The following is a 16,942-nucleotide window of genomic DNA, read 5'->3' as shown; positions in this document are numbered from 1 at the left end:
AAGGTTCTTTACACATCTGTACTCAGTAGAAATAGTTGGAATTGAGACATGGTGACTGGTAAGAATATTTTTAATTTTTTACAGGTATCTGGACATTCCACAGCAAGAATTTATCCCTTTTTAACATTTCATACTAACCACATCAAATTTTTAAATGATTTTCTCTTAGGACACATTAAAAACAGGGCCACAATTAGTTTACCCATTTTTTTAATGCTAATCTCAGTAGAGCTATAAATCTTACCCCCTCTTAAGACTTTGTAAGTTTTTCTTTAATTGAATTCAGTTATCTGAAGTTAAATATATATATTCCAAGGCAAACTTCATGAAAAGTTATAGTCTTTTTCTTTTTTTTTCATCCATATAAAAAATAAAGCACAGGAAATTACTCCTTAAAAATGAGAAGAGATGTCATAAAAATGAAGATTTTTTTTAAAAAAGATTATCACATATGGGCTAATAAATTACAAGAAGAAAATTTAACAGCTAGGTAGAAAGCATTATGAAGATTCTTTTCACATCAAGATATAATATATATAGTTTCAGTATTAGAAAGTTTAGAAATAGGGATACAGTTATTTAAAATATTCACTTTTCCTGGTGTTATGAACACTTAGAAATCCAAAACCCCTAATGGCCAGAATCATAGTATGCAAAACATAAAGCAGCCTCATTTGAAATGTTTTCCAGACATTTCAAGCCATAGTCTGATTTACCATGGTTAGCACTGACATTTATTCCTACACATTTAAAAAGATGTTAAAGTCTAAGGAATAGAAAATCAAAGGAAAGTAATTTAAAAGCAGAATAAAAAGCAGAGATGGTTTTCTGAAATGCTAATCATTGTTTTAAATCAAAAATATGGCTTGATTAAAGGAAATTTCTCAATTTTCTATTTCAAGAGCCATACAAAATAAAACAGGCCCAAGGTAACCCAACCCCTCCAAAACAACACAAAGCAAGCTGAGCCGTAAAAGCCTATTTCTAAAGCTAGTATCTTGCCTGCAAGACTGGGAGGGCTATGAGAACTGATGGTTGAAAGAGCTTTGGTAAAGCCCACACATTCCATGGAGAATACCACTACCTGGTGGGGGCTAGGCATAGCAAAGTGCCTTCCTGCCAAAGAAAGAAGAGAGAATCTGTATTTGGGATAGAACAAAGACCAGTGTTACAGTATATTTCAAAACAAATGATCATTTCAACAGCAAAAGATTTAAGAAAATTACATTAGATAGTTCTAATCACTGGTGCACGAGTGTCTTACAGTTTGAAAACTGCACCAGAAACTGGACACTGCATTTTCACCATAAAACCATTTGTTCATGCTTTAAGAAAATGGTCTGTAACAAAAACTTTCTGTGAATAAATTAAATGTAATTACACTTGACAAAGTTATCATTCAGACGAACAAATAAAGTTTCAGTCTTAAAAATAAATAAACAAACAAACATGAAAAAACTAACCAGGTAAAGCTTTTGAGTGTGTGTGTTCTTTGCTGGGAACATGTGCACCTCCACCAAACACAGCAGACCACATTTTTTCGTTCAGGGGATGGGCCACGATCCGAAACAGTTCATTACTAGAATGTGTTGCCAAGCCATGGATGAAGAGACTCAGATACACTGCTGTGAGAATCTCACAGAGCAAGACTGTAAGCCCTGACTGGGCTTCCTCGCCAGAAGAATTCAAAAGTCGAATCAGAGAAGTGATTCCTAGAACAAACAAACAACAGCTACCACTGACAATAAATCTTAAAAATAAAAAATTAACTATATTTTTAATTTTTGAAAAAACTTTATTAAACCAGGATTAAAGTTTTTTCTTCTCTAGATTCACAAACTAGAAGTTATTACAGTTAATGCACAAATACTGAGCTATTTGTTCAATTTAGAGAAACAATGAAAATCTATCATCTAATACAAATCTGATAGATAAAATTTAATTCCCACAACAAATGTATTTCTATTATGACAAAAAATTATAACAAGTGATATAACAAAACATTTGAGTTATTTCAGTAAATGGTCAAGGAAATACCAATGTTAAATAACTGCGAAATTTACAATGAGTGGTAAGTACTGAAGTGGTATCAATTATAACAATATTTAACAGTGATTATCGTGCAGCAAAACCACACCAAATGTACTTTTTCCTCATCTGATTAAATTCAATAAGGCTAAGAAAAAACTCACATATATTTATTTACATACATATATACATAAATTCTTTGTACCTGGCCATTGTGCTGGTGATGTATTAGGAGTTATTGCTTCATCTAAGCTTCCTGTTTTCAAAGAATGTCGATGGGGAAGCAGGACTGTCTGATACATCATTCCAGTAAACTGATTTGTTTGAAATGAACTAAGAAAAGAAGACATTTAAGTAAGAATAATCTGCAACAATAACCACATAAGAAAACAATAATAAAAATATAATGATCTAAAATGAATTTCAGATGTAATATTTCCATGTTTTAGATCTAACTTCTGGGTATCTTAAAATTCAAATTTTTATTAGTTATACTGCTATTACTGATTTAAGTAGTGCTCTCTATAGTCTAGTGATATAATAAAACCAAGTATCCTTTAAGTGTAAACATGCCAACTTTCTAAATTAAAATACATGTGATAGGTTTTAAGTATATTTATTTAATGCAAGAAATAGAATACATACAAATGAGAAAACTCACTATTGACCACAAACAGCAAGCTATTCTATCAAAGTTCAAAACAAGGTTATCTGGTTGAAAACAAAGTCAGTTTGATATTTAATGGCTGTCAATCCCCCATCAGGATAGGTTACATCAGGTATATATACAAGGTACCAGGGATATAATGAAAAATGTGGTTTCTATATCAATGAAATTTATAGTCTGGTGGAAGAATCAGACACAAATAATTTCATTATACCGCTTCCTTTCTTTTCTTTTCTTTTTTTTTTTTGAGAGAGAGAGAGAGAGAGGGAGAGAGCGGGGGAGGGGGGAAGAGGGGTTATAGAGGGAGAGGGAGAAATCTCAACAGACTCCACACCCAGCACAGAGCCCAAAATGGTACTTGATCCCATGACCCTGAGATCATGACCTGAGCTGAAATAAAGAGTCAGGTGCCCCTATCATATTGCTTTTAGAGACAAAACCTATGCATACAGGGCTATGGAAGCAAAAGAGGGGAGCATTTTATACAATTTGGGAATTCAGGGTAAGCTTTTCCAAGTAAATGGCACTTTAAACTATAAATAAACATGAATGAACAAAGTAACTTGCTGCTTGATATAAACTATGAAATAAATCTGACAGAAAATGGTACAAAAATTTTTGTTAAATTCTGTAATAAATTTCTATTTCAACTGTGAAGTAAATGAATGTCATATTTAAATACAGCACATTTATTGGTTTAGATCTGTTCTGATTGGCAAGCCTTCTATTAGTCATAACATTCTGACGCATTTGTAAATAGTTTCTCATGCTTTACTTTCCAGTTTCGAGATGGCAGGCTGCCAACAAAAATATCCCCCCTGCTACGATAAGCCTATGGAAATGATGAAAAAGATAAAGATATGTTGATGAAAATAAAGCCACATTCAATAACAAGAAAAGTGAACTCTTGGAGGACGAAGGCCAAAGAAATCAAGTTGAAGCTACCTTGGGAATACAGAAGCAGATTAGTAAACTAAGACTCCCATGGGAGAATTAAAACACATACAACAAGCAAAAATCAACACCAAGGAAGGCTAACATCATGTAAGAAACAACAAACACAGTGAATGACCTGCACCTGAGGAAGCAGACTTATCAGAACATGACAGAAGATGCTTTATACTCAGAGAGGTTAAAACAATTAAGAAATACAGTAAGTTATAAAAATAAAAGTGACCATTAAAATTAACAAGGAGATCTTAAAAATGAAAAATAGAATTTCTAAAACACAACCTCAGGCTAAATAAAAGACAAGACATTGCTGAAGAATGAGTGAGCATCTGGAAAACGAAACCAGGATCTCTCCTGAAATAAAGCAAAAATAAAGAAAGAGGGCGCCTGGGTGGCTCAGTCATTAAGTGTCTGCCTTCGGCTCAGGTCATGATCCCAGCGCCCTGGGATCCAGTCCCACATCGGGCTCCCTGCTCAGTGGGGAGCCTGCTTCTCCCTCTCCCACTCCCCCTGCTTGTGTTCCTGCTCTCACTCTCTCTCTTTCTGTCAAATAAATAAATAAAATCTTTAAAAAAAAAAAAAAAGAAAATATGAGATGAAAGCTAAAAGGAAAATAAGAGTAACCTGTAAATTCCAATACCTGTCTAATAAAAAATAGGACAGAGAAGACAAAATATTTAGAGAAATAAAGTCAAGAAACAAAACAAAGGATCATAGGGGAAAAAAGAGAGGAAAACCTTAACTCTAGAGAACAAACTGATGGCCACAGACGGGGGAGGTAGGTGGGGGAGATGGGTGAAATAGGTGATGGGATTAAGCAGTGCCCTTGTGATGAGCACAGCGTGATGTATGCAAGTGCTGAATCACTATATTGTACATCTGCAACTAGTATTACATTGTATGTTAACTGGAATTTATTATTTTTTTTAAAGATTTTATTTATTTATTTGAGAGAGAGAATGAGGTAGAGAGAGAGCATGAGAGGGGAAAGGGTCAGAGGGAGAAGCAGACTTCCTGCTGAGCAGGGAGCCCGATGTGGGACTCGATCCCGGGACTCCAGGATCATGACCTGAGCCGAAGGCAGTCGCTTAACCAACTGAGCCACCCAGGCGCCCTGTTAACTGGAATTTAAATAAAAATTTTAAAAAAAGGAAAGAGAATTTCAAAGAACTAAAGGAAGATACCAAAGTGTCAAACAGTATGTTTTAAAAGTCTAGCTAAATTATAGTGAAACCTTAGGCTATAAAGAGACAAATCATAAACATCACTCTTTGGTAAATTTTTTCTCAATTTCAAGTCAATTACTCCCTCCTTTGTGCTCCCTGAGCCTTTCACTATATTATATACATTATAATTATACAATATAGTACACTATAATACTATAGTATATAATATTGTTTATAACTATAATACACCTATACTACAGTACTTATCACTTAAGTGTAATGTCATGTTGTATATATCACTTACCAACTCACATGTTTGTTTCCAACTAGACAGACCACAGGAAAGGAGAACTTATCTCAGTGCATATCACAATGTCTGGCATTAGGCAGTGATCAATAAAAGTTAGCTAAATTAGTTATACTGACAAGGGTCTACTTAACATTCATTTGCCATAAAGGCAGAAGCTAAAATTCAAAGATGGAAAAATAGTACTTATTACTTCAAATACTTTTGCATTATTTAGACTGTGAAAAACAGTTTTTTCTAAAGCAAGAGGGCACAAATTCTGAAACCTCATCAGTTACCACAAACATTCCTAAACTTCACAAAAAGATATTTACCTGTAGTTATGACTACCACAAAGGCACTGATAAATACAAGCAGAAAGTGAGGCTGCTAAAGTATGCATTACATATACCTGAAAAACAAACAAACAAACAAAATTAAGTATGACTTTTAAAAAATCAAACTTGTTTCAAGACCTACTATACTCAGCAACGTAAAAAAGATGGAAAAACTATTTTGTCCCTAGAAACTATGTCCTTTTTTCCTTAACACTCATTTATGCCTATAGAGATCGCACTACAGACAAATTAAAAACACTAAGGCCATTGGCAGAAATCATAAAACACACACCTGCTACCTAATTTCTATTTCAAGAACAAATGGGAACAGATGTTCGCTATTCAGCAGTGCATAAGCCATGTATTAAAAGAAAACCCTCCAAGCTTCACCCTTCTTCCTCAGCCAAAATATGTAAAAGCTCAGTCTGAGAAATGACTGTTTACCCATGGACAGGTCATTGAAACATATGCTACCACATATTCTAGCTACTAGAGAAAACGAGCAATCTAAAGAAAATGCAATTATTTACAGAAAGAAGGCCTGAAAGACAGCAACTGAAGGGCAAACATTTGTACCGAGAAAGAGAAGGCTCTAAACATGCCATGACAAGCAATGAGAGAAGAAGGTCTGAGAAGCACAACCCAGGTCAGAAAGTAAACTAGATTAGACTATTTAAAAGACTAGATTCTTGACCTAATCATGAAGTATGACACTCTTCTATGTAGATAAAAATAGAATTGCTATTTCCCCTTCAATTATCAATTAAGATGTGTGGTATGAATTAAAATCAAGAATATCATAAAAATGAAGACAGCAAGTCCAAATATGGGAAATTACAAAAATGATCAGAATATTTTCCAGCTTCTCCAACAAAAAGTGGAGTCTATTATCTCCACTTACTGAATCTGGACTGGCCTTGGGACTTGCTTTGACCAAGAGGGCAAAATGATATGTGACTTCTGAACCTAGTCCTCAAAAGGGCTTGCAAATTCTCTTGCTTTTTAAACCCCTGCAACCTCTATGTGAAATAACCTATGCATGATGGTTAATTTTATGTATCAACTTAACTGGACCAAGGGGTGCCCAGACATCTGGCCAAACATTCTGGGTGTATCTGTAAGGCTGATGTGGGATGCAAATGACACTGGTAGAAGTGGAAGACTAAGGAAGACTGCCCTCCCTAATGTGGGTAGGCCTCATCCAATCAGTTGAAGGCCGAAATAAAACAATAAAGCTGTAAAAGGGAACTTCTGCCTGGCTGCACTGAGCTAGAACAGTGGTGTTTTCCTGCCTTTAGGCTAGAACAGACACACTGGCTTTTTTGGGGTCTCAAGCCTGCTGGCTTTCAGACTAGAACTTACACTCAACTGGCCCTCCTGGTTCTCAGGCCTCTAAACCCAGACTGGAACTACACAGTAAGTCCTGGTTCTCTAGCTTGACGACCGCTGATCTTGGGACTTCTCCACCTCCATAATTATGTGAGCCAACTGCTTATAAAACAAAGCTCTATACACACATACACAGGTCCTATTGGTTCTGTTTTTCTTGCTTGATAGTCGACTATCAGCCCTGGAAATAGTCTGCCAACCACCAAAAATGTAAATACAGCCATCCTAATCCAGAATCCAGCCAGCCTACCAGCTGGCCAAAGACAAATGAAAATATCCAAAGGTCAGTCCAGCTGGTCCAAATCAGAAGAACTGAGAAGCCAACCCACTGAATCATGAGCAAAATAAATGATGGCCATTTGAAGATACTATGTTTTGGTGTGGTTCCTAAGCAGCAAAAGCTGCTTATTACTAAAATTGTGCACAATCTGAAGGAAATTAAATTCTTACTGTATAACACACTATGTGGGCATTTATACTACAGAAGAGCACAGGAAGTGACAAAATTAAATGACAAAGGTTAAGGTTATCCAAGAGGGTAAAACTGTAGGAGAAGCCACCATTAGGCAAGCAGAATATCGAACTGGTGTGATATCACAGCCTGTAAGGTGGGCGAGAACCAGATGACAGACTATTCAAGGAAAAGAAAAAAGAGAAATAGTCAAAGTTGGTCATACTTTAAAGGATTTCAGTATGTTTGGAGAGTAAAGATGAAACATGAAATGTGATATTAATGGTACATAAAGTATAGTGGTGATGGATGGCAAGATGATGTGGATGATTATCTAACTATATGATTAGTTATGCATCAGAATCACCTGAGAAATTTCCTAAAAATACATATTCTTAGGACTCACTCTCACACACTGATTCAATAAGTTTGGAGTCAACTTAAGAATCCAAACTTCTAACAAGAATGTCAGGTGATTCTGCTGTAGCTGATTAATAAAACACTGCCTGGCCTAGAGAAACAACAGGGGCAAATTACTTCACATTATCCTTAAAATATATAATTTTTTAATGTTAACAAAGGAAAACTTTATTTGTATATTAATAACTTCACACCAAAATTATTTCTAAAAGGGAATTTCTAAATTATTTCTAAGTTTCTATTTTTAAAAGGCAATCAGCTTTTTGCCTAAGTGTAATACTAAAGAATCACTCATGTATTTGTATACACACCTATTACTCTTATCTTAGTAAAGTGGCTAAATAAGACTAAATAACTAGCACTGTGATTAAAAACTCAAACACCCTATTGGGATAAGAACAAAGTGAGGTGAGCCAGGCCTACAACCACAAGTTTTCTTTGATCAAAAAATTTATAAGTGGTAATGTAACAATTCCTACGTGTAGTCTGATATTTAAAACTATTTCTAAAAAGTGTTGCTTTACATTTTTCTTTCGGTTTTATCATAATAAGCAGCTAAGTTTTAAAGAATGAACCCAGCGTCCTTACTTTGCTGCTCTGGATGTCAGGATGGGGTGGTGAATCCAAGTTTATGATGGCATGCAGAATATCATGCGTGAGGTTACTGAGGTGCAGCAACGGGTTGGCAACGACTGTCTTGGCACTGGCTGTACAGGCAAAGAGGAGGGGTACCGAGGTCTGCTCTGACAGAGGGCTGGGAAATATTGGTTCTGAGGTTTCCTTAAAAACAAAGGGAAAAAAAGGTTAATCAATTATTTATAGTTTTAATCCATTACTTCACTAATTCAGGGGCCTCTTGGAAAACCTTAGAACAACTAAAAATTAAAAGCATGACAGAAACTTTTATAGAGTTAGATGGGACCTGAGGAGGTCAACATTCCACCAAATATACTAAAAAGTGAGGGGACAACAACCTCTTATCCTAACGAGAAGCTCATCAGCTCACACAGCATTCATATAAGAATTCAGAGTATGAATTCACCTGATCACAGGGCCCGACGCTGAATGATCCTGAAACCATTACACACACACGACTCTACAAATTCATAATACAAAGCACCATACAAAAAAGAGCGTAATGAAGACAATCAAAAATTTTAATATTTAAAGACAAAAAGAACAATACCAAAACCCGTTTCTCCTATGTGTACTATTTCAACTGGCCATCGTCTAAGTTACATACCTGCTGAGATTCTTGTAAAAGCAAAATCAATTCCATTCTCACAGAGGCAAGACCGCCACCATGGGACCCATGAAGTATGCAGTAACTCAGAAACATCCTCAAGAGTGACTGATATTTCAAAAGCCACTGTCTTTTTTCCTGAAAATTTTCTCTCAGTTGTTTCACTTTCGTTTGCTGAAGCAAATCTTCAGCATCTCCATTTAATCCAAATTCATCTCCATTTTCACCAAATGCATGCTGTAAGTCTTCACCATCTGAACAATAGTCACAAGTCCTCTGAAGAGCTATCACCTCTTTTTCAAGCCAGTGGTAGAGTTGGTAACGCAACTTTCCACCATCTATTTCATAGCCAGTAGATAATGTACGAAGTTCTACTGTGAGAATCTTTAAACATGCTCTAAATTTTAATTGAACTGCAATTATATCTTCTGATGGACTTAAAATGTCGTTTTCATCTAGGGTGCTGAGAGATTCTGTGTAATTAGAACTTGTTTCATCTATTTTTTTCCCCATTTTTCTCTGTAATGGTTTTAGTTCTTTCATTGAAATAGGGAGATCCTCATCTTCTTCATCGTTATCACTGTCCCATTTTAATTCTAAAGAGTCATCCTGAAATACAACACTTGGTTGGCTCCAGTCAAAAGAAAGAGTGGAATTTGACTGCTTCTCTGAGGAACCTTCTGAAGAAGATCCAAAACCATTCATTAGTGACTGTGACCAATCAATAGCAGAAGACTTATCTTCCTTTGCATCCAATTTTAATGGAGAAGAAGGAGAACAGTCTTGACTAGTATCCAAAAAGCTAGATGTTCTGCAAAAAGGTTTTGTTTTCTTGATAACTTTTGGCATCTTCGATAATACTTCCAAAGCTAACATAGGGCAGCCAGCTTTCAAATGAGCACTGGCAGTGGTAAAAAATAATCTTCTTTCACTTAAATTAATTGTTCCTGCCAGTCCGCTTTTTCCTGTTAAACTCATGTGTGTGGACAATACATCAGATGATCCAAAATGACGTCTTAGCAAAAGAGGATGTGTTCTTAGATAATTGTAGAAATTAAAAACTGCAGGATTACAGGCTGACATCATGACTTGATCTGAAAAAAAATTCACTCTATCAGCTAAGAAAAGTTCAAGAGTTGTACTGCAGTCCTTTTCCCTACCTTGGCACTTTTATCTACCTGGTCTTTCGACAACATTTTACTAAGAGAACACACTAATACATAGCAATGAATAGACAAGAACACATTTGTAATGAAAGTGTTTTAACACAAAAGAAAAATAAAGGTTATACTGATTTCACACCTCTTCAAGTAACAATATAAGATTACTTAAAACACCCACTTTCACACTCTTAGTTCTTATTCTACTTCCTTCAACATTCCTTCCCAGTCTGTTTTGCTAAATTTTCCTCATCTCCCACTTTAGAATGTTAAGAGTGTCCTAGAGTTCAAGGCTTGACTTCTATCTACCCTCCATGAGTGAATTCAAACAGTCCCATGGCTTCAAATACCATCGAGACACCGATAACTTGCATTATCTATTTCAGGTCCAACTTTACCCTGTAAATCTTAACTGCTATATCCACATGCCTACAGTACATTTCCATTTCCATGCACACATTCTTGCCTCAAAGCCTTTTTATTTAGTGAGCCTTTAACGTAAACCACTCTTCACCCAATTAGCTACACTGACCTCATGACACTCAGGTCCCTGCTCAGAGGTCACCTTACCAGAGAAGTCTTCTCTGTCTAAAACAACACTCCTCCACACCGGCTCCTGGTCTTGCCCATATCATTTACCTCAAGCTAAAAACTTAGAGGAGTTATCAAAATTGACTCTATTCCCTTCACATTCCATATCCAATCCTACCTAGCCCACCTGAAAATTATATTCCAAATCCAACCATTTTTCTCTGCCTCCACTCCTATCATCCTGGTCCAAACCACTACTACCTTTTAAAATTTTCTCCTAGAATACAGATTTAATTGGCTCTAAAAGTATGTGATCATGTATTAATTCCAAATCAAAATACAATTTTGACATGAATATGTATAGGCATAAAAATGTGACAAGAAAAGGCCTTTTATTTCTCCCCTTCATCACAGAGAAGCCGGTCTAGACATCTTCAGCTCAGATGGCCAGGACACTTGAACAACTGAACATGGCTTTCTCACGAGTCTTTCACAGTAAGACACATGATACACTTCCTGATTGAATGATGCTATGTAAAAAGCCATGAACTAAAATCTTTGCCAGTTAGTACTCCCAATAATAGGACACCTATGATACCAGCTATCAGAACCAATTCAATTCTACCTATGGAAAAATATTTGAAAAGCACATACCATTTTTATATAATTTATACAAAGATTTCCATTTTATACTAACCTCCAGAAAAGCTATAGCAAATGGGATTTCTAAAACAAAAGGCAGAAGTAGATCTCAAAAAAAAAATTATAAAAAATTCTCTACTATACTCATAAAAAAATTAATCATATCACTTAAGTCAACTTGCTTTACACTGAATATTTTTATTATAAAAATTATAAAACTGATTAGCAAATACACAAACTTCCACCTAAGAAAATCACCCTTACATCACTATTTTCTCCAGAATTTATACTCTAACATTGATAACAGTTAGGTTCAATACATTGATTTTATAAAAACAGAAAAACCAAAGTTCTTGGTTTTCAAAGGATTTTTCTGAAAAAAGGAATCCCCCCACCTAAAAAGAAACACATGCATAACTCTTATGTTCCCACCTAAGCCTTAAAGTCTTAGTCCATGTTTTCAACTTGCTTTGTATTACCTTTAGCACCCAACAGTGTGTTCTGTACCCAGCAAATGCTAATATAACTATTATTAGTACCTTAGAAATGCAGCTTACCATCATCCTCTCTGACAGGTTGCTTTATTAATGTTTCCAGAGCACCACTATAATCTTCCAAAATCCAATATGCCATACTCCGAAGAAAAGGATCATAATGCATATTTATGTTCAGTGAACTGAATTCATTGACAGGAGAATCAATCCCCAAAACTTTTTTACGTAAAATAGATTTGTATGTTGCAGATGTATCAAATTCAGACTCAAAGAGTCTTGCTATTACAAGAGCCAATTGAATGTCATTCAGTTTCTCAAGACATACCTTCAAAAAAAGAACTCCTGGTCATAAATAAGCAGGGGCATCTTTCATTTTAAGATAAACTCAACTGACTCACTAATAACTACAATGAATAAAAGGCACTGATATCTGAACTAAGTGAACAAAGATAATAACAAATAAAACATATACTGCTTCCTTTAGCAAATCTATCTGCTACTAAATACCTACTTGCAACAAGAATTAACCTATAAATATTAAATTACCCTCAAGAAATTCAACTCAAACAACATTTTATTTCATTTTTTTCTTTTCTTTTCCTTTTTTTTTTTTTTTGAGAGAGAGAGAAGGAGAGACAGCAGGGAGAGGGGTAGGGGAAGAGGGAGAGAAAATCCTAACCAGACTTCACAGCTTGGAGCACGACTTGGCTTTCAATCTCAAGACCCTGAGATCATGACCTGGGCCGAAATCAGGAGTGAGACGCTTTTTTTTTTTTTTTTTTTGAGAGAGAGAGAGAGAGAGAGAGAGCGCATGAACAGGGAGGAGGGGCAGAGGGAGAGGGAAAAGCAGATTCCCTGCTAAGCAAGGAGCCCGATGTGACGTGGGACTCAAACCCAGGACCGTGGGATCATGAACTGAGCTGAAGGGAGATGCTTAACCAACTAAGCTACCCAAGCTGAATGTCATTCCTGACATTGTTTTTAGAACTTCTACTCTTCCCCATCCATCTCAGCAGACTATATAGGGTTTCCTTCCTAATTAAAAAGCTGTTTTGAATTACTTGTATAAAATTCCAAGCACAAGGGCAATTTGAGGGGTGTCTGGGTGGCTCAGTCAGATAAGCGGCTGCCTTCAGCTCAGGTCATGGTACCAGGATCCTGGGATTGAGCCCTATGTTGGGCTCCCTGCTCAGCAGGGGGTCTGTTTCTTCTCCTTCTCCCTCTGCCCCTCCCCTCTGCTCCTGCTCTCTCGTGCGTGCGCTCTCTCAAATAAATATATATTTTTAAAAAGAGCAATTTGATAGACAGGTTATACCTCAAATGTTTTAATTTTTTTAAGGTTTACTGAAAAATAATCAGTTGAAAATATGCTATAGTTCATCAACTAAGACAGAGCCAAATATAGATTCACATATGTTTAAACTGATAGAACAAACTTTTTTTTAACCTATTCATAAATATTCTTAAAAGTTAGATCAACTATCTCTACCAACCAATACAAGGTGGCTAATCTTCATTCTGTATAAGTATCATTCAAGCTAAATGGCAAAATTTTAAAAGTCACTATTTAATATTACTAAGTATTTAGCCTTACATAATTTCCACTATACTTAAACTGAAATTAAAATATAAAAAATTGAGCCTACAGAAAGAGCTTAAAAAGATGACAATGCTTTTTTAAAGAAGTTTCATCATTACCTCAATTGCATCTCTGAGGCAACCAGCTAAAAGAAAAAATGCTGCAGAATGTTCAAATCTTTGTTTGCCTAACAAAGAAAAAGCATTCTTTAAAGCTGCTCTACGCCATCTCTCATCCTCAAAGTTGTGTCCAAAAAACTGTGTCATCTTGGGGTCTTTTTGTGATCTATAAAGAAAAAAAAACTGTATGAAAATTTTGAAACACAATGTTTCCACAATCAGAACCAATTTTAACCAAAGTTAGCCATTTAAATGTTAAGACTCCAAAGAAACATTTGCGTATCAAGTACTATACATCTGCTTCTCTTCTGAGCAAAAGAACACTTACAGTAAACATCTACTTCTTCATATAAATCTCAGAGACTACTGAAAAAATTTCTTTCAAACTATAAAGAAAACTGCTTTAGCAGTACTTCAAGAAATTATGTCTAAATCCATGCAAAATATATACCTTATATTAACTTGTGTGGTACTTTACCATTTAAACTTCATCAATCACCTTCACCCCCAATGCCCACCTGATAATGACTGGTAATCAAAATCTAAGGAATGTATCCTCATTCAAAACAATCCTAAGAGATCTAGTCTCTTAGAAGACTGACTGGTACCCATGATTTTCCCCCAAAGGTTGCTATTCATATGGAATCACCTGGAACTGAATGCAAAATAAATGGTGAACTATTTTTGGTGGTCATGTTTATCAAGTCTTGCTGAGAACTAGTGAAAGAGAAAAATTCCAAGTGACCCTAGCTCAATAATGGGGTCAGGTCAGGGACCACTGGAGGAGGGTAGTTTGGAGGGATGGCCCGGCCCATGAGCTCGTAATAAGGCAGAGGGTGGATCGCTGTTCAAGACCACCAATTCATCTCCCCCACTCCAGATGCAAGGTTTTAGTTTAGTTCTTTGTTCTACAGAAATATCATGGGAAGTTCTTAAAATAAACAAACAAAAAAAATGTTCTTCTGGACTGATAAACCTGAAAACAAACTAAAGTGACCTCATCAAGATTCTTTTGTTCTGGAGAACACCTGGGCTTCTTTCCTATGAATCTCTCCTTAAATGCAAAAATAACTAAGAATCTACAAGAATCACATTTAACAAGAACCACAAATCTTTACTTTTACTTCATACATTTACTCTTCATGAAGAGTTTCCCATTTTGAAGCATAGTTTTCCCACCTACCTATATAATCCCCAAATCACAGCTTTCTTTCTCATTGCAAGGTAAAAAATGGCAGCATCTAAAGGATCATTCTTTCTATAAAAGGCTGCTTTGGCTACCTACAATTAGAAAATATTGGTCAAAATTTCATAGAAACAATTTTTAAATGAACAAAATAATTTCACATTGAAGACTGGCACACTTTATTTAAATGTTCAATAAATTTAGAAAATATGTACACTAATGCACGGATGTATATACACACACACACAAACACATATTATACACAGATATACATATATTTTTTATACAAAAGTAATCATGATGGCCTCCAAAGACACAGAGAGGTGGGAACATAGGACAACACTTTTCATTACAAGCTCTTCGTTACTATTTTATTTTTCCAAAGATGTGCACATACTATTTTGTAAAAATCAGACATACACTACTAAATAAATGTGTCAACTAGCAATTTAAGAATTAGAATATAAACATTAAAAACCTGTATTAATGTGATATTTTGAAATATAATGGCTATGTAAAAGCATTTTACTGCTTCAATTAAAAAAGGAGAAACAAGAAAGGAAATATGGAATGTCCTTTAAAGAAACTCAGAATATACTAATTCATTTTTTTAAAGATTTTATTTATTTATTTGATGGGGGGGGGATGGAGAGAATTAGAGCACAAGCAGGGGGAAAGGCAGAGGGAAAGGGAGAAGCAGGTTCCCCGCTGAACAGGGAGCCCGACTTGACGTGGGACTCAAATCCAGGACCCTGGGATCATGACCTGAGCTGAAGGCAGACACTTAACCCACTGAGCCACCCAGGCGCCCCTAATTCATTTTTATACCAAAATAAAACACAACTTACCTTCTCTATGCACTTGCGTAAGGTGCGTGTATTCCGGACCCACCACCCCACACCCATGGCTCTCAGTTCAGACCAAGTGGGATCATCTCTCTGCATGGCTGGCAACATGTTCAGCAGCTCTTCTTCTGCTACTGAGTGAAATGCCCAGGCAAAATGACTAGTAGACAGGCCTGAAGAAATGTCAAAAATAATGTTTATAAGAAATGTGTGTTTCATTAAAAAAAAAAAAAAAGAAATGTGTGTTTCATATTTGCCATAAAAATGTCTAAACTTTCATGAGACTCACAGAGTTACAACTAAGTAGTTAAGGTTGGAGGGAATATGGGGTTTTTTTTTCCTTGCTTCTCCTATCAACTCTATCACTTCATTGTTTTCTACAATAAGCATATATTTTCTATAATTAAAACATTTTTTAAAAGATTAAAAAATTCTGTATGGCAAATGCCACTGTGAGTATTTTTGTTCTTTAGCTATTACCCACGACCTTTCCTTAGAAAATGAGAAACACGTAAAGCTTTATTCTATGCTGAAATGATTGTTCTTCATTGCTGACTCTCACTGTCCTTTGGTCAACGTTTGTTTTTGTGGATTTAACTCCATGGAATTAAAAAAGCATCAAGTAGACGGGACAGCACACTGAACAGAACTTAAGACTGTAGACTCCAGGGGCGCCTGGGTGGCTCAGTCATTAAGCGTCTGCCTTTGGCTCAGGTCAGGATCCCAGGGTCCTGGGATCGAGCCCCACATCGGGCTCGCTGCTCGGCGGGAAGCCTGCTTCTCAAACCTCTCCCACTCCCCCTGCTTGTGTTCCCTCTCTCTCTGTCAAATAAATAAAATCTTAAAAAAAAAAAAAAGACTGTAGACTCCAGAATCCGAATGTATACAATAAGCCCAGCTCCAACCCTAACTATAGAACTGTGGGCAAGTTACTTAGTCTCTTGACTTTTCAATTTTCCTCATTTATAAAATGTGAATAATCATGGCACTGCCTTATTACATTGTTGTGAGGATTGAAATACTATAGTTAAAGCATTTAGAATAGTACCGTACCTGGTAACTAGTATGTCAGATACTTTTCTATTTAAACAGCATCATTTACAGCACCTATTCTCTGAACCTACTGGCCAGTACATGTGGTATTTCTTGTTGAGCTTCTATTTGGTCTCTTCAGGGTATGTTCTGTTTAGTATTTCTGGGTGAAGTACATGCTTATTTGTAAGATGTGGCTTTGACATATATGGACTGAACATTTAAACCTAGTATCAAATGCCAAGGAATATGAAGTGTTCACTATACCCAAGTCTTTGGAAAGAAAGAAACAAATTTAGAAAAAGAAAAACACATATGCAGGGCGCCTGGGTGGCTCAGTTGGTTAAGCGACTGCCTTCGGCTCAGGTCATGATCCTGGAGTCCCGGGATCGAGTCCCACATCGGGCTCCCTGCT

General features: G+C 36.0%; 1 protein-coding gene across 2 annotated transcripts in view; it reads right to left on the bottom strand.

The window, feature by feature from the left end:
* Positions 1-16,942, bottom strand: part of DMXL1 (Dmx like 1) — a 128,860-nt gene that overhangs the window by 55,707 nt on the left and 56,211 nt on the right. For both annotated transcript variants that reach the window (XM_025860778.2, XM_025860779.2), the window contains exons 20-28: positions 15,499-15,668; positions 14,648-14,745; positions 13,465-13,630; positions 11,830-12,091; positions 8,940-10,033; positions 8,285-8,476; positions 5,434-5,510; positions 2,234-2,361; positions 1,464-1,712 (exon numbers count right to left, since the gene is read on the bottom strand). In XM_025860778.2, coding sequence (XP_025716563.1) covers positions 1,464-1,712; positions 2,234-2,361; positions 5,434-5,510; positions 8,285-8,476; positions 8,940-10,033; positions 11,830-12,091; positions 13,465-13,630; positions 14,648-14,745; positions 15,499-15,668 — 2,436 coding nt within the window. The remainder of the gene's footprint in view (positions 1-1,463; positions 1,713-2,233; positions 2,362-5,433; positions 5,511-8,284; positions 8,477-8,939; positions 10,034-11,829; positions 12,092-13,464; positions 13,631-14,647; positions 14,746-15,498; positions 15,669-16,942) is intronic.

Source organism: Callorhinus ursinus, unplaced genomic scaffold (assembly GCF_003265705.2).
Source record: "Callorhinus ursinus isolate GAN/ISIS: 27379988/994484 unplaced genomic scaffold, GSC_fseal_2.0 scaffold30, whole genome shotgun sequence".
Classification (NCBI taxonomy): Eukaryota; Metazoa; Chordata; class Mammalia; order Carnivora; family Otariidae; genus Callorhinus; species Callorhinus ursinus.
This window is presented reverse-complemented; position numbering and strand designations above follow the sequence as displayed.